The 23,117-nt window shown below is 42.9% G+C and overlaps 1 protein-coding gene across 1 annotated transcript in view; it reads right to left on the reverse strand.

Moving 5' to 3' along the window:
* Positions 1-19,492: 19,492 nt before the first annotated feature.
* LOC141129183 (stomatin-like) overlaps positions 19,493-23,117 on the reverse strand; it is a 62,091-nt gene continuing 58,466 nt past the window's right edge. Inside the window, exon 7 of the mRNA XM_073617048.1 lies at positions 19,493-20,018. Coding sequence (XP_073473149.1) covers positions 19,818-20,018 — 201 coding nt within the window. The 3' untranslated portion in view covers positions 19,493-19,817. The remainder of the gene's footprint in view (positions 20,019-23,117) is intronic.

A 23,117-nucleotide genomic window follows, 5' to 3' on the forward strand; every position in this document is an offset into this window, starting at 1 on the left:
ATTTTGGGACCAGTCATTTATACACCGATCAGTAGTATAAAAATGCACTGATTACTGTATAAATGACACTGGCAGGGAAGGGGTTAAATACTAGGGGGCGAGCAAGAGGTTAAGTGTGTCCTAGGGAGAGATTCTTACTGTGGGGGGGATGGGCTACTACTCACATGATAGCGATCACTGCTCCAGGGAGCAGTGATCTCTGCCATGTCACTAGGCAGAATGGGGAAATGCCTTGTTTACATAGGCATCTCCCCATTCTTCCGCTCCGTGACACAATCGTGGGCACCTGGCGGACATGGAGTCTGCGGGACCCGTGGTCACGGAGCTTGCGGCGGCGTGCACGCCCACAATGCCGCATTTAAACCGGGACGTACCTGTACGCCCATTTGCCCAGCCGTGCCATTGTGCCGACGTATATCGTCGTGTGCTGGTCAGCAAGGAGTTAATTAGACAGGTTCTGTGGCTGATTAAGGTGGTAATTAAACTCACTTAGTGCCTTACCTGCATTCAATTAGCCACAGAACCTGTGTAATTAATATGTGTCCGGGTTTAAAGGGATGAGGTGGCAACTCTAAGAGCCCTTTCACACTGGGGCGGGGGCAAAACGCCGCTATTATTAGCGGCGTCTTACCGTCGGTATGCGCCCGCTAGCGGGGCAGTTTTACCACCGGCTAGCGGCCGAGAAAGGGTTAAATTCCACCGCAAAGCGCCTCTGCAGAGGCGCTTTGCCGGCAGTATAGCCGCGCCGTCCCATTGATTTCAATGGGCAGGAGCGGTAAAGGAGCGGTATACACACCGCTCCTTCACCGCTCCGAAGATGCTGCTGGCAGGACTTTTTTTACCGTCCTGCCAGCGCATCGCTCCAGTGTGAAAGCCCTCGGGGCTTTCACACTGGAATGAAAGCAGCGGCACTTTCGGGTCAGTTTGCAGGCGCTATTATTAGCACAATAGTGCCTGCAAACCGCCCCAGTGTGAAAGGGCTCTTAGTACATTGCGGCCGAAAGCCAAATCCTCGGCTGCTCGAACATCCACTTGATAACATTTTGTGAAGGTATGCACTGAAGACCAGGTAGCAGCCTTACAAATCTGAGCCACAGATACCTGAAAAGCCCCGGAGGTTCCTACACCCCTGGTAGAATGAGCCCTCACCCTAAAGGGAGGAGCTTTATGTTTCAGACCATAGGCCTGAATGAATTGACGGATCCAATTGGCAATGTCAGCCTTGGAAGCTGCCTGCCCCTTCTTGGGGTTAAAACAAAAAAGGAGTCCGATCCTCAGATCTCCGCAGATCTAGACAAATAAACCTTGACAGTTGGTGCCTGGGAGCCAGAGACCCCACACAACAACTTGACAAATAGCCCCAGCAGTGGCGGCCAGTGGAAAAAATGTTTGGCGGGGGCGGCAAACAGTATGCCAACCCCTCCAATCGGTCGGTCGGTAGGTAGCACTTACCCCATCACTAACGGCTTCTCCTGCTCGGCGGCCTCGCGTTCGCTTGGCCATCACGGCTTCCATTTCCTCCCTCCTCGGCGGCCAATCAGTAGTCTTCTCTTTTTGACCAACCGGAAAACAGGTCTCACACCCACTTCTGATTGGTCAGATTGAGAATCATGTTTCAACAGCGAATATTCATTCACTTTTGTAATGCACCTGGGTGGGCCCCGGATGCATCCTCTGCAACCCGAGCCCACCCTATTTTGTAGCCTTTTAGAGCCTATGGCTCTAATCAGGTGCTTAAAAAAAAAAGCCTGGCCGCTGCAATTCATGCACCTGGTGCCCTGAAAGGTGCCAGACACATGAATAGGTGGTGGCCGCTGCGGCCATGGATAGATTCATGTTATGCATAAATCTATCCATTATGCATATAGTGGGAGGGGGTGGCGAGGAGAAAGGGGGCGGTGCCCGTGCGCCCCTAATGGACGGGCCCCTACTGAGCCCCAGTAAGCTCTAAATTGCCCAGCTAACAGTCACGAGATGCCTTAACAGTTAATAGCCCCTGGACAAGGTTAGTACAGCTAGTATGGCTGTATATTTATACATTTCTATGTATATTTAACAATATGAAGATAATGACCCCTGTACAGGGTTAATGTAGCTGGTGTAGGGATCATATGTATCAGCAGTTTCTCCGTATGTAACAGTCAGGCTGTGCAGTCCAAAGCTATAGAGCGGGGGTCAGCAACCTGTAGATCGCGGACAGGTGACTGGTAGATCTCGGTCTGGGCTTGCTGATCTGCCAGTCTAAAGCTTTAAACAGGGTGCAATGCAGTGAGACTACAGTTAGAGCTGTAGGCAGCAAGAGCCACATAAGCCAATGCCTCCTGTGTAGTACTCCCCCTCTTATCCTGGCTGGCGGTCTCCAGCGTGGTACCAGCAGCAGGAAAGAAGAGATCTTCAGGTCAGTGCCAAGCAATATACTGGGCATAATAGTATAGGGCTGCTTTCACATTGATGTGCTGCGATTTACCCACACCACAGGTGCAGTGTTGTGTACCTGCAGGTTTGCTGCACTTAGCCATAGACTTCTATTATATCCTGCTGTTTTACCACCCCCCCCAACTTTATCTGTGAACGAGCCCAAAGGTGCTGCTGCTGAATGCAACTAAGGGCCCATTCACAAATGCAGCACAAGTGTTGCTCCCCTGAAAAGTGACCTGAGGTGTGTTGATAGATGGTGAGGAGGAAATATGTTGCCTTCTCACCACCTGATTTAAACTCACGCAATGCACGCGTTTGCGACATGGTAGTGCGGCAATTAGAGGTTTAAATCAGGTGTAAGGAGGAGACAGTGTGCCCGGTGATCTTTGACTTCTCCCGTGTTGTTCAGGTAGATCTCCACTTTAAAGTATCCCTACTCCTGCTATAGAGTAATCCTTATCCCCTTCCCGCCGACCGAACGCACATATGCGTACTCGGCTTTCCGGGGTTATACCGGGATGATGCCCGCAGCCTCAGGCATCATCCCGGTACCGTTGTTTTCAGCGGGCGATCGGCTACCCGAGTATAACAACCGATGCGGCTAAAAGCCGCTCGGCTGTTATACCGGAGGAGCGGGAGGGGACATCCCCCCCCTCCCGCCGCCTCCCGCCGCTGTTACCGGGCCTCCCGTGTGATCGGGAGGCCCGGTGTCTGTTCGGCTGCCTTCGGCGGCTGGGGGCGAGCTGGAACGAAGCTGCGAGCGGCCGCGTTCCAGCCTTTTTCTTGTAAATGCGGAAGCGACGTCATGACGTCACTTCCCGTTTACTCGGCTGCCAATGGCGCCGAATTTAAAAAAGTACACAGTATTCAGAATCGCCGTTTTCGGCGATCTGAATACTTTGAAGTGTAAAGGAGGGATGGGGGGTCTTTTAGACCCCCCATCCCTCCATAAAGAGTACCTGTCACCACATACTGTATTACTGTCACAAGGGATGTTTACATTGCTTGTGACAGCAATAAAAGTAAAAAAAAAAAAAAAAAAAATTTTAAACACAATTTATAAAGTACAAAAATAAATAAATTAAATAAAAAAAATAAAAAAATTTTTTTAAAGTGCCCCTGTCCCCACGAGCTCGCGCAGCGAAGAAAACGCATATGGAAGTCGCGCCCGCATATGTAAACGGTGTTCAAACCACACATGTGAGGTATCGCTGCGATCGTCAGAGCGAGAGCAATAATTCTAGCCTTCGACCTCCTCTGTAGCTCAAACCTGGTAACCGTAAAAAATTTTTAAATCGTCGCCTATGGAAATTCGTCGCCATTCCACGAGTGCGTGCAATTATAAAGGGTGACATGTTTGGTATCTATTTACTCGGCGTAACATCATCTTTCACATTATACAAAAAAATTGGGGTAACTTTACTGTTTGGATTTTTTAAAATTCATGAAAGTGTCACTTTTCCAAAAATTTGCGTTTAAAACACCACTGCACAAATACCGTGTGATAAAAAATATTGCAACAATCGCCATTTTATTCTCTAGATTCTCTGCTAAAAAAATATATATAATGTTTGGGGGTTCTAAGTCATTTTCTAGCAAAAAATATGGATTTTAACTTGTAAACACCAAATTTCAAAAATAGGCTTAGTCATGAAAGGGTTATAGATTAGTAATGATGATGTAGGCACTTAGGTATCCATCCACTCTTACAGGCAGAAAGAAACTGGTAGATATGGCAGAGAATGCAGAGCTAAGCCAGAAAATTGAGCGGACTGCATTCTTGCCATACTAGCTCTAATAACTTTGTCCAAGGGCTATTAACTGTTAAGGCATCTAATGGCTGTAGTTGGGCAATTTAGAGCTTACTGGAACTATTCGCCAAGTTAATTGACTAGCCCTTTCTGTTTGAGCAGATCCCTTGGGGGGCCTCATTCTTGGACACTACTGCCCTGTTTTTTTACAGTTATTGGTTTTGTCTGTATCCCCCTCTGGGATTAGATGGAATGGTCCTTTGGCCTTATACCATCAGGAAGCACTTCCTGTATAACCCCTGGATGGTGTGGATGGATGTGTGTGAGCAATTGCTAAATAGTGCACATATGACAACGTTGTTATGTTTTAACCACTTCCCGACCAGCGCACGCCGATGTACGTCGGCAGAATGGCACGGCTGGGCAAATGGGCGTACAGGTAAGTCCCATTGAATTTCCTGCCGTGCCATTGCGCGCGCGGCTGCCAGGAGCTCTGTGAGTCGGGTCGCGGGTCCCGCGGACTCGATCGCCTCGGGGATACCTGCGTTTGCCTCACGAAGAGGACGAACGGGGAGATGCTAATGTAAACAGCATCTCCCCGTTCTGCCTAGTGACAGTGTCACTGATCTCTGCCCCCTGTCATCCAGAGCAGTGATCAGTGACGTGTCACAGCTAGCCCATCCCCCTACAGTTAGAAAACACTCCCTAGTACTGACTTATCCCCTCCCCCTAGTGGTTAACCCCTTCACTGCCAGTGTCATTTACACAGGAATCAGTGCATTTTTATAGCAGTGAGTGCTGTATAAATGACAATGGTCCCAAAAATGTCAGATGTGTCTGCCATAATGTCGCAGTCACAATAAAAATCGCCGATCGCTGCCATTACTAGTAAAAAAAAAAAATTATGAATAAAAATGCCATAAAACTATCCCCTATTTTGTAAACGCTATAACTTTTGCGCAAACTAATCGATAAACACTTATTGCAATTTTTTTTTTTTTTTTTACCAAAAATATGTAGAAGAATATGCATCGGCCTAAACTGAGGAAAAAAACGTTTTTTTTAATTATTTTTTGGGGATATTTATTATAGCAAAATGTAAAAAATAATGCGTTTTTTTTTCAAAATTGTCGCCATTTTTTTGTTTATAGCGCAAAAAATAAAAACCGCAGAGGTGATCAAATAATACCAAAAGAAAGCTCTATTTGTGGGGAAAAAAGGACATCAATTTTGTTTGGGAGCCACATCGCACGACCGCGCAATTGTCAGTTAAAGCGACGCAGTGCCGAATCGCAAAAAGCACTGGTCAGGAAGGGAGTAAATTCTTCCGGGGCTGAAGTGGTTAATGGTAAAGGGTGGAGGTAGCTGTGTTTTTCTAATATTTACCTTTGTTACAGTATTTTTGCAGAATAATTTTTTCCGTTAAACCACCTGGTCCTCTTGTGGTAACCTTTTCTGTGTGGGACTTCTTTCAGTCCATGTTGCTGTGTATGGCTTTAGTTACGAGGAGTCGGACCGCACCCATTTATCTATGATGAGTCAGTGGACCTTTGACTTAGACTAGTGGGACTGACACAGCCTTCTTTATTCAGAACCATAGGGTTATATCGCCCCCTACAGGAGTGGGACACTAGGCAGAAAAAAAGACTTGGCTACGCCCATGGGCAGTTCTAGGTGATATACACCCCCCTCTCTGCCATAGGCCTTCAGCTATGTAAAAAGCAGTACTAGAAGAAGTATTAACAACTTCATAGAGGGGCTGGTGCTGTCTCTGTCAATGAACTCAGAGAAACTGATTTTGGAGTAAGTCAAAAATCCTATTTTCTCATTCGTTCATTGACAGACACAGCCTTCTTTATTCAGAACCATAGGGATGTCCCAAACATGAGGGGTGGGGCAGTCAAAAAAAAACCCAGACACAGGCCAACCAGACCTCACCGGAAAAATCCAGGAAAAAAAACAACAAAACTAAAAAATAAAAATTACCAGGATAAGATATCCCAGCAGGGAACTAGGTCTTTACTCCTGACTAGGCAGAAAGAAGACTGAAGGCCTATACAAGATAGGGGGGTGTATATCACCTAGGACTGCCCATGGGCGTAGCTAAGTCTTTTTCTGCCTAGTGTCCTACTCCTGTAGGGGGCGATATAACCCTATGGTTCTGAATAAAGAAGGCTGTGTCTGTCAATGAACGAATGAGAAAGTAGATTTACTTAATCAATCCTCTGCATTGCTAGACCGGTCCCTGCAGCGTCTTCTCCCCCATGCCGCAGCAGTATAAGGTCCTGACAACATTGATGCAGGATACATAGCCCTGCAGTGGACATGAGGATGCCAAGGGACAGTCCACCATCTGCCAGGCGAGTGAAGGAGTGGGTAATTAAAAGTGCGTTTACTGGTCCAGAAACGCACCAGCACCTTTGCAGCCATGGTGCTATTTGCTGGATGTCTGGTGTGCTTCTGTACCTTTAAGAAGGGATGGGCTGCCCTTCAGTCCACCTGCCAGCATTTATCCATCAGAATGCATGTGCCTCCACTGTGGGGACACTCATACTTTAGTGTTAGGACCACAGATATCAGAGTGCTGTGACGAGGCTCTGTGGCTTACGCATGCATTTGCAAATGCATGCGGACTAAACCCCTGTTTTTAACGCGTACTGTTAGACAGGTCAATTTGGTTGTCTGCGAGCTGGTGGTAAGTAGGCTTTGGTTTTTTCCTGGGCATTCCCCAGGCTTTGTTTGCATCTGCGTGCGTTTACTCTACCCTAAACTAAACAAGCAGTTAGCCTCTGCAGTGTAGGCACAAGTTTCTTTAAGTATAACTAAAGGCAATGTTTATTTTTTTTAAATATTGGGTAAAGTAGAGAGATGTCAGGTTTTGTATTGTTGTTTGTGCACGTTAGGAAGAATCACCTTCTCTAGTTGTCATTTTTACAGTTATCACCTAAAGTGAAAGCAAATCTCAAATTTTGGGTTGTCACCAGCACAGGAAATCTTTCAATAGGGACACTAGTTCTGGTGACCAGTGGGACAACCAGGGATTCCCTCACTTTGGAGGGATTTTCTCTCACTTCCTGTTTTGGCTATGGAACAGGAAGTGAAGGGAAATCTTCCCAGTGGGACAGATGTCAAAAATCCTAAGAGGGGATAAAACCCACCCTTACTCTATCCAAAATGTAAAACAAAAGTTTTAAAATGTCCACACCAAGTGGTCCCCAACTGGCAGCTTTGTATACTATTGTCCAGTAAACCACATAACCTATAAGGGAGGTGAATATAATGCATTATGGTGTTCAGTGCCGTACAGTGTACACCAAAGCCTCGACTTCTCTCCAAGTTGGAATGTACATACCTGTATATTATAGAGCACCGCAATTAAAGTTTAATACACACATAAATAATACACGTACAGGCACTTCTTCCTAACTGATATACGGTTGTTGTCTGCATTTAGCTTACCAATTATGGTGACTGGTCAACTTTATATTAGATTACACCCGGTAATCACTCCATCATAACCCACTATGAAACATTAGCAGGAGGTAAAGTGGCGATTTTGCCATTGCCAGCCATACAAAGGATTTGCGGCGATGACTGGTTGCGATAGGTAGCACCACTATAATGAACATGGTGGTAGGGAGCTGTAAAAGAAGACCACACTAGAGATGAGCTTAGGCATCCTCCAAACTAAGGGTCCTTTCACACGAGCGATCTGATCAGATTCGCCTGTCAGTTTTTAAGGCAGACCTGATCGGATGGTCCGGTTGCTATGGACCGACGGGTGTACACAGACTTGTGTCCGTTTATACCCGCCTACCTGAGTCCAAACATGCCCGCTAAAAAAATAATAATTTGAGGACGTCTGCTTCCTCCTTAGTTTCGGTGGACCAGATCGGAGGCAGCAGAGTTTTAACGGACAGCGGAGTCCATTTTCTCCTGGCCGCCCGTAGAGCAGAGCGTGGCTGATAATAGGTCCATGTCTGCTCAGTTTATGCAGAGTGGACACAGACCTGTCATATGCTCCGCTCTGATCTGCAAGCGGATCGCCGTCTGATCAGATATCGCAAACTGCCCATGTGAAAGGAATTTTAGGCGCCATTCACACTTGTGGTACTTGTGTCATGCAACTTTGGGCATCAAAGTCTCATGACAAGTCATTCCCCATGTTTTTCAATGATAACCATTCATATATGTGCGACTTAAAGTTGCAGCGACTTCAAAGTAGTTCATGCACTATTTTAGTCCGACTTTCATGCAACTTGAGGAGCATAGACTTCAATGTTAACCCTGAAAAGTTGCATGAAAGTCGTACCTGAATGTTATACAGTACAACAGTTGTCCATTATCACTGGTCAAAGCCAAAGTTGTATCCCAGGTGCTCCCATCCAAAGTTGCAACAAAGTTGTCCTCCACAATTGGTGCAACTTTGGAGTTGTACAAGTGTGAATAGAGCTGTATGTCTAATGCAGTGTACACACGGTCGGACTTTTCAGCTACAAAAGTCCGACAGCCTGTCCAGCAGACTTTCGACGGACTTTCTAACAACCGGACTTGCCTACACACGATCACACCAAAGTCCGACGGATTCGTACGTGATGACGTACACCGGACTAAAATAAGGAAGTTGATAGCCAGTAGCCAATAGCTGCCCTAGCGTCGGCTTTTGTCTGTCGGACTAGCATACCGACGAGCAGATTTCTGGGTCTGGCGGAGTTACGATGTAAAGATTTGAAGCATGTTCAAAATCTAAAGTCCGTCGGATTTGCGACTGGAAAGGTCCGCTGAAGGTCCGGCGAAGCCCACACACAATCAGATTGTTCGCTGGATTTGGTCCGTCGGTGTCCGTCAGACCAGTCCAGTCGAAAAGTCTGATCGTGTGTACGCCCCATAACTCAAACCTGGAACTCCAGCTTTTTTGTTTTCCAATGAACTAAGAGTCGGTCGTTCCCCACCGCGCAGCTCATGTGAGTTACAGGGTAGGAGACACCCAAGCTCATCTTTTTTTCTTAGCACCCATAGCACCTATGCATTTGAACACACATCAGCCCATGTACAAGTTATCCATAGTTTGAAAAGGTACTAGTTCACAATTATGCAATCACACTGACAAGTATTGTCTTTGATGCAATATTTATTGTGCACCATGCAGAGCAGTGCAAGACATTCATTTCAATAAATAAAAAGAAAAAAGTAGGCGATATGTCACAATGGTGTTTGAATACAAATGCTGTGCTTTCTGAAATACATAATATCCCATTAATCTGTACACTTCTGCACTTGCAGATAAAAACGTCATGCTTATAGATCGATTACTATTTGCATTTTAACCAATTAGGGGTTCATTCACACAACACAGCATATGTTATTGTGTGCATGCTGCATGTATGCTGGTGCGTGGTGTGGACACACACTACTGTATGTTGCAATGCATTGTCAAAACACATTACAGCGCTTCCTTTTTCTTTTCACAAATGCACTGAAATGTGTTGTGATGTGTTATAAGCGCTGCACATAAATGCATAGGACATGACGCAAATTGTCCTGCTCTTGTGTTGAGCAAAGTCACAATTGTGTACAAGCCCTGAAAGCTAAAAATGTGTAATTTCCCAGAATTTTAAGTTTTGAGCTTGAAAGATTGTAAAACCTTCCAGAAAAACCATTGGTAGAATCATTCACAGACAATGCAATTTAACATAAAAGCAACCCTAAAGAGTAATTGTAGGTCTCCCAGTCATTAGTGTATTAATGAATTCTTCATGGACAGAGGAGCTGGGGGCATGGGAGGAGCATGTCCTTCGTCCACAAATGTGAGACCCTCATTCTCATGTAAAATGTGTCAGTTTTAGAATCTTCAGTTTCAAGTTTGAAAGATACTAAAAACATTCATGACAACTCATTAGTATAATCAATCACACTTCACTTGATTTTTGGGGGGGTGGAGAAATACCTTTTCTAGCAGAGTGCATGTGTGCCTCTCCAGAATGACATCTGTCATTCAAAGAAGAAAAAATTGAAAGCGCCCCCGTCACTGCAAGCAGAAGTTAACGCATACATACGTCGCGGCCACATATGTAAACGGTATTCAAACCACACATGTGAGGTATCGCCGCGAACGTTAGAGCGAGAGCAATAATTCTAGCCAAAGACTTCCTCTAACTCTAAACAGGTAACCTGTAAAAAAAAATTTAAAGCGTCGTCTATGAAGATTTTTAAATACTGAAGTTTGGCGCCATTCCACAAGTCTGCGCAGTTTTAAAGTGTGATATGTTAGGGATCTATTTACTCGGCGTAACATCTTTGACACATATATATATAAATATATATATCTCAGCGAATATCAATGAACGAGAAAAGTGACCCGTTTGCAAAATTTTATAACAAACTATGAATTAAAGCAACAAATTTTTAAGTGCAGCAACCTTTGGAACTTTATTCTTATATATACACACAAGGTCAGTGGGAGGACCTGTTTGCTGGCACTAGATTGAAAGCTGTGTGTGGTTCTACTCTACACTTTTTTTATATATATATATATATATATATATATATATATATATATATATATATATATATATATATATATAATCTGGCTAAGTTTAGCATTTTGTTTTTCATGAAACTGTTTTTTTGTTGTTTTTTTTTTCCCACCAAAAAAAAAGTCTGAAAAATTGCTGCAAAAATATTGCGTGACATAAAAAGTTGCAACGACTGCCATTTTATTCCCCAGGGTCTCGGCTATAAAACATATATGTTTGGGGGTTCTGTGTAATTTTCTAGCAAACAAATGATGATTTTTAGGAGAGGAGTGCCAGAATTGGCTTGGACTGGAAGTGGTTAAAAATAAAATTGTAAAAAATAAGAAAAATCAAACACCGACGCGGTCCACAACTCTGCTGATATACACGCATGTGTGTTCGTTCTCTGGGGTGTACACTCTAATGCAATAGGCTGCGCACACCAATGACTAGAGGATGCAAGTTTTAATTCTTTAAGCCAGCTTTTACATCAAACATCCAGTTCAACAAGTTTGCTTAATTTATAGTCCCCTTAATCCAGCTTCATCTCTTAATGGTTTACAGCTCCACGTCATGCACTGGTGTAAATAATTATATAATTGATGTGAGAAATAGAAACACGGCCACTGCAAACTCTCTTCTGAAATTGCTAGTCTCCTGGCTGTTATTCTGAACCTTTGGCTTCAATCTCTGTGTCTTTGACCCAGAAAAAAGTATACAGCCCTGTACTACTGATCCCTATACTTTTTCTTGGACAGCGACCCAAAGAAACCAATAGGCATTCTCAAAATGCCAGTTGCCTGGCTATAATAAGAGGTCAGCAATGGCGCCAAGGTTTTCTTAGTGTCATGTTTATATTAAGATTTTGACCCGAAAAGAAATAGGTGACCTTTGTGCCTTCCCGCTGTCCTGGAATTACAAGATTCTGCATGTCAAAAACAGGACAAGCCCCTAAACAACAGAGACATGCAGGCTAAGAGATTCAGGTTTGTTGCATGTCTAAACAAAGATTAGTAGGAGATAGTTCAGAGATGTTAGTACAGAGGGTATGCCCCGGGGGCCCCTGGAAAAGAGAAACCCAATTAGAAGTTTTGTATACAACAATCCACAAAGCAGTGCTACAGTTGATGGGTAAATACCAGCAGGCAGGCACAGCTCAGTAATGTATTATATATTGAATGACATCAATCCCAGGGATGGCGCCTCTCATGGATCATGTAGGTAAACATTTTTCAATGCATGTCAACTGTATGAAAATACTCACTTTAACCTCTTGCTTACTGGGCACTTAAGCCCCCCTTCCTGCCCAGACCAACTTTCAGCACTGTCACACTTTGAATGACAATTGCGCGGTCATACAACACTGTACCCAAATGAAATAATTTTTTTCACACAAATGGAGCTTTCTTTTGGTGGTATTTAAATCACATTTGGGTTATTTTATGCTAAACAAACAAAAAAAAGACAAATTAAAAAAAAAAACGTTTCATAGTTTGTTATAAAATTTTGGAAACGGGTCATTTTCCTTGTTCATTGACATCCGCTGATGAGGCTGCACTGCTGGGCTTTGATGGGCTGCACTGATGGGCACAGATAAGGCAACACTGGTGGGCACAGATAAGACGGCACTGGTGGGCCCTGATGGGTGGCACCGATAGGTGGTATTGATAGGCAGCACTGGTAATGACGCACTGTTTGGTGATTTATAGGCGGCACTGATAGGTAGCACTGTGGGCACTGGTAGGGGGCACTGGTGACACCTCCACGAACGGGACCGATGTCCCTCTCGCAGCCACCGGGGATCCGCTTCCCATGGGGATACTAGACAGAGAGGGGGGGCTAGAAGCAGGGGACCCAAGAAGAGGAGGTCCATGGCCGCAGGTAAGAATAGACATTGTGAAAAAAAAAAAATTACCTTTACAAATCGCTTTAATTGAACAAAAATCTCAACATAGCTCTGGATAACCATTAAATCATGACTGGGGTTCTAATCGTTTCCCACTCTAAAACTGAAAAAAAAAAAAAGAAATATTGTCTGGATGTACACTTTAGTCCCAGTTTCTATTTGTGCAATTTTACACTTGTTGGCTGGTGCACAAACATTGCACAAGTGGGTTACTATTTTCTAAAAGACTCATTCACACCTATGCATGTAGGGCAGATTTTTTTTTTGATATGACAATGTATGCTTTTGGCCCAATAGACTTTAATGGGAGGGCATGAAAAACACAAAAAAAAGTGAATGTAAATGCAGATGCTCAATGGCAACTCTGAAATGAACTCTGAAATACATGTATGAGAGCTGTCTTACCTGCCAAAGGATTTGGAATTCTGTTCATCCAGCCCTGTCCCACAGCATAGAAGAAGGAACCTGATTTTATTTTCTTCTCTGCTGCAGTTTAACTTTTACTTACAGGTCCCTCCTCCCCCTGTGACTGGACAATGAAAATAGATGCACCATACTGATGAGTTCTTATCATTCTGCTCTCACCTCCCATCAGCATACCCCTTGCGACTCACCACCTTGTGAGCACACCCGATTGGCTACTTGTGCTGCTTCTCCCTCCCCCTCTGAGCTCTGCTGCACAGATGATACAGTAGACTGCAATGCCAAGTTACATTACATTAAAGTGGTTATAGAGGCTCATATTTTTTTTTACATGATATGCACCTATTAGCTAAATTTATCATCCAGCATTTTTTTTTTTTTTTTTTTAAACAAAATGCGCTTATAATGATCCACTAATTGGTATTGGGTGCATTCTTATTCCTACTTTGGTTCGCAGCACATAAGCTTCTGGTGGTGTGCGCTCCCGGGTCCATGTGACGCAGCTTTTGGGACTACATACATATCTTATCATGCCTTGCACTAATGCAAATGGCCATACACACATCCTTACTTTGCCAGCAGCTGACTCAAGGATGAGCAGGGTCCTCATCGGCAGCTGAATAGGGAAAGCTTGCAGCTCCTCCTACTAGGCATGCCCATTCCCACCTCCATACTTCGACTGCCAGACATGCCTATGCTCTCCTTTCCTGCAAGACACGCCCAGAACCAGGGCCATGGATAAGAGGGTACCACCGGTCCTCCTGTACGGGGCCCCAGCTGGGTGAATCGGATCTGAGCAGGGAGGATGATCAGCGCAGTGGAAGGGCATTTGCTGGAACCAATCCCCTGTATGTAAAAGGAATGGCTGGTGCTGCGCTGTTAAAAAATTATAAGTAACTAAAGCTTCATAAACTAACGAAAAACACTGTGCAATATTGCTAAAGTGCTAAAGGTATATGTGCAAAGTAAACGATAATCACAAAGCTTAATGCTGAGCTGTAAAAAAATAACTAAAGCTTCACAAACTAATGAAAAACACTGTTTAGCATTGCTAAAAGGTATATGTGCAAAGTAAATGATAGTCATAAGAATGAATACTGACACATACAGTGATATATCAAATCTTCAGACAATATAGGGACTAGTCCTCTTCCATGAACGGAGCAATGTGCAAATGAATTGTGCATAAGACCACACAGTGCAAAGTGCAGGAATAAGGATTTCCTCTTCGTGCAAAAACACACTAATAGCAATGGCCTCTTACCTTGCGGTTATGAGGCAACCGCATGTGTGTAAAAATGAGAATCTGTGTTCACGTTGCTGGCTTCTTCATGCCACACTCCTGGGCCAATAGCGTGAATCTATTCTTGTAAATGGACTTTTTTGCAATGTAGGAAAGAAAGGTGGAGGATTCCGGATAATGTAGTATATAAATTGATTTTTATTTATTAAAAACAGCAGAGAACATACTCACATTTCATTGCTAGTATGTAAACAAAACTCCAAGGGCGACGAGCTCGTATACAAACATCAGTTCCGGTGCCTGTCCGTCCCTACGCATGTTGTCACGGTCAGGTGACTTCATTAGGGGATGGCTCTCTGCAGCAGCTGAATTACTCTTCTCTCCCTCCCACTGGCTTTTAGCTGGGAGCCATACAGGGGATTGGTTCCAGTAATTGCCCCCCCCCCCCCGTGTACCATATATTTCCAACTGCTGCCCAGGCTTCCCCTGGCAGGGATTCTAACCCTTCTCTACTATATCTAAAAAAAAAAAACTAGCTTGGCTTACAATACACTGTATTGCTATATGCTGTATGTTCAATTATTGGTGCTTTAAATATAAAAAAGGTGTCAATGGGTATAATTAGTACCACATCCCTCTAGTATATAGACACAAAAAAAGAACAGGAAGAAATGTAGGACTTTTAAGGTGCTTTGGCTACCAAGAATAAATGGAAAAAGACAACTCAATATGCATAAAATCACAACATTTTATTATGCGTTTTTACTAAAACAAAAGTGTACTAAAAGCGTACCATACATAAGTGCAGATAGCCACTTGAAACAATGAAATTTTGCACACCCTGTGTAGAACACTTCACCCTCCTTTGAATGGAATATATCATGGGCAAAATAACTAACACAAAATAAAAGTATATATTACCTTCTCCTATAATGGAGGTAATGAACTTAACACCAATTTGCTATAATGCTCAATGCGTTTTGCAGTAAAAAAGGTTTGTCAGGAGACATCAAGGTCAGGATTAGCGGAGGAAGAAAGAGTCCCAAAACAGCCTCAGACCCATGAAGCAAAACAGGCATCTAGGGGCACAGGGCACTAGGCTGTCACATCTCCATGCCCTATCTGCAGAATAAGGTTCATGTCACTCAAGTACAGTAGTACCTTGGATTACGAGCATAATTCCTTCCAGAAGCATATATGAAAAAAAGAAGAAGTTGGGGAAATTGGCGCTGCCCTATTAGCAGTGTTTAAAATGATTAGAAAATGATAATGATAATAAAAGTATGTAAACGCACTAAGGTGATCGTGCAATTTCTATGCAAAAGACAAACAAATATGAGGCCAAGTACCATAAACGGTCTTATATTTGTTTGTCTTTTGCATAGAAATTCCCAGTGGGAATTAATTAGGGGGAGGCTGCAGCCCTTCTGTTTTCCTGAGCGCGGACTTTTAACATAATTTCTTCCAGAAGCATGCTTGTAATCCAAAGCACTCGTATATCAAAGAGAGTTTCCCTATAGGAATTAATGTAAACTCCAATATTGCGTTCCAGTGCCACTGCTGGTGTATGCAGTGCTGCATGTGGCCAAAGGTGCAGGGGCGCCAGAGACAATCGGAGACGCTCATTTCTGAGTGTCACCGGTGCCTCCGCACCTCTGGCCACATGCGGTACTGCACACCAAGGCTTGAATCCTGCTCGTCTTGTGAGACAACGCTCACAAATCGAGTCAGGATTTTATTTTTAAAAATAGCTTGTATTACGAAACGCTCGTAAACTGTGTTACTCGCAATTCGAGGTATTACTGTACTTCATTCAGAATCAGCAGTAAACGTGCATCTCCCCATATGACACCACACCAACTGTCAAAAAGCCATATTTCTTTATCGGAAACATGGTTGCCACATATCTAGGCCCTCCCCCATGCCCACCACTGATGGGCGTGCCACCGGGCATGCACAACACAGCCTAGTGCTGTGCATACCTAGTGGTGGCAGAGAAAGCAAAGCAGACAATGTCCAGTATCTCCATCCACCACCAGCAATACCCAGAAGCATGTGGGATGACACCGCACACTGTCGGAACATATGCAATGATTCTCCCACCACCAAACTGGTACAGCCAAACAGGGAAGAGAAGGGGATGAGATTGCGCCGTTCCACCAAGGACCAAACTGCAAACCCCCAGCGCGCGCACACGCACGCACACACACACACACACACACACACCTACACGTTCCAAATAAAACTAAACAAAATCACCCACAGCCAAACCATCGCTGAACCTCCACACAAACCCGCCAAATCACCCCCACACTGCAGACAATAGATCCCAACCCAACCCCCCACATATCACTTCACCAAGCAAAAGGAAAAAAAATAAAAATCTACCATCCACTTCACAAAGGCTGCTGGTAGGCCCACAAATGCCTATTCCAACCACCCAGTGGAACTGAGGCCATCCAGGCAACCACCTCCCATATCACCCTCCTGTCAGCACCACTGTAAATGGGAATTAAATGTTAGTATAACAATTTTAAATTAGTACAACCAAAGTATCAAATCAAACCAAAAAGCCAATAACAGGTTCCATGGGTAAGTTTTATGTTGCTAAGCATTCAGCTGTTTTTGTCACAGTTCAGACATTGTAGTCAAATTCTAGACTCACATAATGTGAACAAATCAACGTATTTGTAGTTTAATGGCTCTGTTTATAAGAACAGTTTAAAACAGTTATTTTTAGGGACTTCCAATTTGAAAATCCATTCTGTCTCCAAAACGTAAGAGCTATTTGTCATTGTTACCCAAATGGAGATTGATACAGGCCAATGTGTGTTGACAGATGTGGCATTTTGAATAAGATCAATGTGGTTCTGTATACTTTTCCAGAAGGGCCTCTTAGTCTTGCCTACATAAAAAGGATTACAGGAACAAAGCATAAAATACATAACCCCAATTATCTGACAATTGATAGTGTAAAATAGAGTCCAAATCTCCATTAGGCATAGGAAATGTGATACTATGCCCTTCAAAAATCGAAATCACAAAAATTACAGGTACAACATCTAAATGTACCTCTCCTAATGTTTTGATAGAATAATTTTGTAGATATAGTGACAAGATGACTATGTCAGATGATCACGCAAATGTATATGTATGTTTCCACTATAGAGTCCTCAGTCAGCAAATACCAATGTCCATTCAGAATGTTATAAATTTCCGAGTGTTGTTGCAAAAATCGAGAACATGATTTTTGTATTACTTGTGGCTAGTTGAAGTCTGTCCATAACTCAGATTCTCTAGTATTACTTCGTTTTTTGAAAGACCCTTTTAGGCGATTTTTGCTATAACAGTTACATGTGATCCTGCAAATCCCTTGATTGGGTTAAAAAATAAAAAAAAGAAAAAAGAAAAGAAAGGATGAAAATAAATTGCAAAATTAAGTACTGCCCATACAGGATACTGTTAAGAGATCTGGGATGGGTGCTCGATGCATGTAAAATTGTATTGACCGATGAAGGTTTTCCTTAAAAGTCTGAGACCAATTGGCCATCATCCTGCACCATAATTTGGATATCAAAGAACATGACGTTCCTCTGGTCACAATCTTTGGTAAATTTTACGTTGAAATCCATGCCATAAATCCATTGAGTTCTAATCAAGAGCCCATCCAGATCATAAACACATCATCAATGTACTGGTGTCATAATTTGTGGAACAGGTACGTCGACATATTCTGATAAAAAAAAAAAAAAAATAATAACTGACTCTTCCACCCACAGGTACAAGAGAATGATGGAGCACAACGTTTCCCCATCGCTACTCCCTGCATCTGCAGGAAGTGGGAGCCAATGAAAATGCACATTCCTGCATAGAATGTGCTTCAAAAAGTTCCAAAATAATGATTATAGGGCCGTGCAGATTTTTGATTCCATTTCAAAAACTTCTCAATCACAACGATCCTGCAGCGATGCGGAATTGAGCTTTACAAGGCCTCTATATCAATTTATGACCAGTCAAGCTCCATATGCAATCTGTAGGTCCTCAATGATTCTCAACAGGACACTAGTGTCCTGTACATAGGATGCCAATGATGTAATAAAGGGTCAGTAATCATCAGTGAACTTGCTTGCATTTTCCGTATGCATTCTATGCTTGAGATAACAGGGCAACCCAGAATATCTGTCACATTACTGTGAACTTTTGATAGAGCATAGAATGTTGGTGTACTTGGATATTTACCATTTAGAATTTCTAAAGTGTCTTATTCAAGAACGCTATCATTAAATGCTCTGTTGATAATATTTCTGATTAGAACATTTTAAGTCTACTTTCAGGGATGGATTTGTACTAATTACATTTCTTTAAATATTTTGATACATCCGAACATGGTTTTGACAATTGAAATAACCACATTACAACCTTTATCAGGTGGCTTTATAGTATGAGAAATTCTTGCTATAATCCAGGTTCAAAGTTATCCAGACCTGAGTTTAAATTGTTGATGTCATGCATAACGTTTGGACAAAGGCCTAGATATGAATATGAAGCTGTAAAGGTTTGTCATTTTTATAACAAACATTACATGTGGTTGATATTGGGTCAGCTTGACCAGGTTTGCTGATGGAATCTCTTACTTCTGGGTTATTTTCCTCCTAAAAAGGAGCATTAGGTCCTGTAAAGCACAGAAATCATTTTTTGTGAATCCCTTCCACATTTCCATGTTGGCTGGATAGGATTTGGGGATGTATGCTCTTTGCTAGAAATCAAACCTTGCATGTTATTCATGACAAACAAAAAATATCCTTGGCTGTCTCAAATTGGTCTTGTTCCTTATACAGACAAAAGCTCAATCTCAGACGTATCATTTTTTTCTTCATCTGGAGTCAATACATATGAGGATAAATGAAAAATCGACAGTTTTTTCTTTAGGTTTTCTTGATTCGATGTGACTCCAGATTCCCAATTTTCTTCCCTACAGGGGCAGGCTCAATAATGAAGGGGGGGGGGGATGTATAGCCCCTTGTCAACGTAGCCAAGTCTGTCTTACCTGCAGTTTTCCCTGGGTTCATCTCTCACCACACCATCTCCCCCTCCAGAATTGGTGATCCACAACCAAGTGTAATACCTGAACTGACATTAACACCTCTGTGTGACCGAGAAAGAACAGTAGGTATTCTCTTATGTGGCCAATGTAGTCTTTTGAGGAGTATTTTTGTCTTTTAGTGTGAGTGTTGTGGTTACCATGTCCTCCATATTTGGATTTCTTACTCTGCATTCCATTGTGAGTACAAGTAGTGCATTTCTGTGCTGTGAAGAGAAATATGATATGGATGAAGAATGATCAACATCGAGCCTGGGCGAGTTCCATATCTGTAAGAGGTTTCTAAAGAAAAGGCAAGATTTGTTCTGAATACTGGTGCTATTGTTGATTGCAGATGCAGGAAACAGACTTCTGTTTTCAAAGTAGAAACTGATTAGAAAGTTCCTTTACTTGTTGGTAGGGTTTAGGCTGAGGAATGTTTGTAGTACCTTTGGCATAACCATGTTCCTGCTGAGACTTGTTACTGGTCCTTTCTAGGCTCGAGATAGCGTGAAAAGAGTTCAACAGGGATGGGAAATACAATAGTGGAATTCCGCTCTGTTGCAATCTGTGACAAGGTCTGAAGATATCGGAGCTGGAGGGCGGCTGGAGATTCTGACATGATCACTGCTGCTTCTTTAAGAGCCCGAGAAGCATTCATCTCCCCTTCTGCTGCAACAACCTGCATCAAACACAGCAAGCAGGATAAATAAAAGGTCCTTTTATCTAAAATAATTTTTACTTTCTACAGACTTCACTTTGAATTTAGGTTAGAACCATTCTAATATATGTGTCCAGTCTGCTACATAGTGAGTACAAACTGTTTCAAACTAAACTCTATAAATACACATACACACACACACACGTTATTTATAATATATATATATATATATATCTCTATCTCATTGCTCTGTAAACTGGCCATACACTAATAGAATTTCAAGCAAAATTTGGATTCTAGAGAGTATTCGTTTGATTTTCTAATTGTTGGTGTGGTAAAATTGATGTTCACATTTGATCGCAGAGGTGAAAAGATTCAAGAGAGCAGGATGAAAAAATGTTCTCAAATAAATGAATTTCTAATTAATTTTTGTACATGGTTTGCGTGCAGAAAAAGTCTATTCATTCCAAACTTGCTTGTTAAAACACAAAACAAAATTTTGAAATACTTTTGAACCGCATTCACCAAGTCATTAAATGTATTGAGAATTTTCAGACAAATGTTCATACAAACATTTGCTGGAAAATCTACTGTTGTATGGGCAGTTTAAGAATAAATAACCACTAATGTGTGGCTGTGGTTGCGTTTGTTATAACTCTTGGATGCCAGATGCATCGAAACATCTGGCATGCAACAGTACAAGGTGTTCTGTGATTGGTAGAGGGGAGATCATGACATTCATTCACCCCCCTCCATTTACAGAACGTCTTTTATGGAGTGAAAATGATTTTTTCCTGAAGTTTAACTTTAGGCGATTATTGGAAAATTGTTAACATTTTTATAAAGTGGCCATATGCATTTTTTGAACATTGAAAAATTTTTCATTCATGACATTTTACATTTATTAAAGCCATCTAACCCAAGAACAAAAAAAAAAAAAAAAAAAAAAGAGCCTGGTGGGTTTTTTTGTTTGGGGGGGGGGTGGCAAACATACCCCCCCGGCCACCGGTGGAGCGGCACTAGCACAACTGCCCCTACCCCCCCCTCCCCTGTGCGTGCATGGCACTAACACCAGCCAGCTAACCACCCGCTGTTCTTATCCTGGATGCGGTGGTGAGAGAATCGGTCGGAGCTGATGCAGCCATCTTTAGCTGTCCTTAGGCATGGCAGGCTTGGGGAAAACTGCTCCGGTGTCCTCTCCTGGAGCAGGTTCCGTGCTGCATCTCCACTATGCTCCTCCCGAGGCTAAGCGTTCAATAGGATCACCTGACGTTTTGGCCAATCGGGAAACGTGTTTCATACCCGCTTCCTGATTGGCCGGGAGGAGGATCAGTGTTGCAACACACCTAGGTGGGCTCCAGTCGCATCCTATGCGACCCGAGGCCCACCCTATTTTGCAGCCTATTAAAGCCTCTGGCTCTAATCAGGCGCTTCAAAAAAAAAAAAAAATACAAAAAAAAATACAAAAAAAAAAAAACCCTGGCCGCTGTAATTCATGTGCCCGGTCCTCTGAAAGGGGTCGGACACATGAATAGGGGCGGCCATGGATAGATTCAATCCACTGCATATAGGGGGTGGCGAGGAGAGAGGGGACGGCACCCCTAATGGACGGGCCACCACTGATGTTCACCAGTCCTTAGATGTGATGAGGGAGAAAATAAAAGTCCAATCATTCTCTCACCTGCCTTACAAGTCTAATCCATCCTGCAGCCGTGGTAAAAAGTTTTGAGAATGACACAAATGTTAAATTTTCACAAAGTCTGCTGCATAAGCGTATTTAGATAATTTTTGTCAGATGTTACTATGGTGTACTGAAGTATAAATACAAGCATTTTATGAGTGTCAAAGGCTTTTATTGACAATTACATTAAGTTTATGCAAAGAGTCATATTTGCAGTGTTGATCTCTCTTTTTCAGGACCTCTGCAATTCGCCCTGGCATGCTGTCAATCAACTTCTGGGCCACATCCTGACTTATGGAAGCCCATACTTGCATAATTCTTGGAGTTTGTGGGGTTTTTTTGTTCACCTTCCAATCGAGGATTGACCACAAGTTCTCAAAGGGATTTAGGTCTGAGGAGTTACCTGGCCATAGACCCAAAAACTGATGTTTTGTTCCCCAAGCCACTTACTGTAGTGATCACTTTTGCCTTATGGCAAGGTGCTCCATCATGCTGATAAAGGCATTGTTCCTCACCAAACTGTTCTTGGATGGTTGGGAGAAGTTGCTTTCAGAGGATGTTGTTGTAGGTGGTGAGCCCACTCCCTTGGCTGAGAAACAACCCCACACCTCCTGGTCTCAGGATACTTTACTGTTGGCATGACACAGGACTGATGATTACACTTACCTTTTCTTCTCTGGACAAGGCTTTTTCTGGATGCCCCAAACAATCAGATTCAGAGTAAATTACTTTACCCCAGTCCACAAAAGTCAAATCCCTGTACCTTTTGCAGAATATCAATTCAGTCTGTCCCTGATGTTTTTCCCGAAGAGAATTGGCTTCTTTGCTGCCTTTCTTGACACCAGGCTATCCTCCAAGTCTTCCCCTCACTGTGTGTGCAGATGTACTCACACCTGCCTGCTGTCATTACCGAGCAAGCTCTGCACTGGTGGTGTCCCGATCCTGCAGCTGAATCAACTGTAGGAGACGGTCCTGGCACTTGGACTTTCTTGGCGTCCTGAAGGCTTCTTTGTAAATGCAGTGGAAACGTTTTTTAATGGGATTAAGTTCATTTTCATGGCAAAGAGGGACTTCGCAATTAATTGCAATTCATCGGATTACTCTTCATAACATTCTGCAGTATATGCAATTGCCATCATAAAAACTGAGGCAGCAGACTTTGTGAAAGTTAATATTTGTGTCATTCTCAAAACTTTTGGCCACGACTGTACTGTAAAAAGGTTAATTGGGCCAACATCCATATAGACACAAAAGCATGGTCAGCAATTGAAGTGCTTAGATCCTAACCCAAAAGGATGAAGATATGTTTTCAAGAGAAATTCAGTCACGTTTTTATATTCGTTACCCTGTTAGGGAGATTTTCTTCATTTCCTGTCCCTGTGACTCCCTACCATAAAATTAGGGGTCTGGTTGACACTGGCACAGGAAGACACAGATAG

This window comes from Aquarana catesbeiana, linkage group LG02, assembly GCF_042186555.1.
Source record: "Aquarana catesbeiana isolate 2022-GZ linkage group LG02, ASM4218655v1, whole genome shotgun sequence".
Classification (NCBI taxonomy): domain Eukaryota; kingdom Metazoa; phylum Chordata; class Amphibia; order Anura; family Ranidae; genus Aquarana; species Aquarana catesbeiana.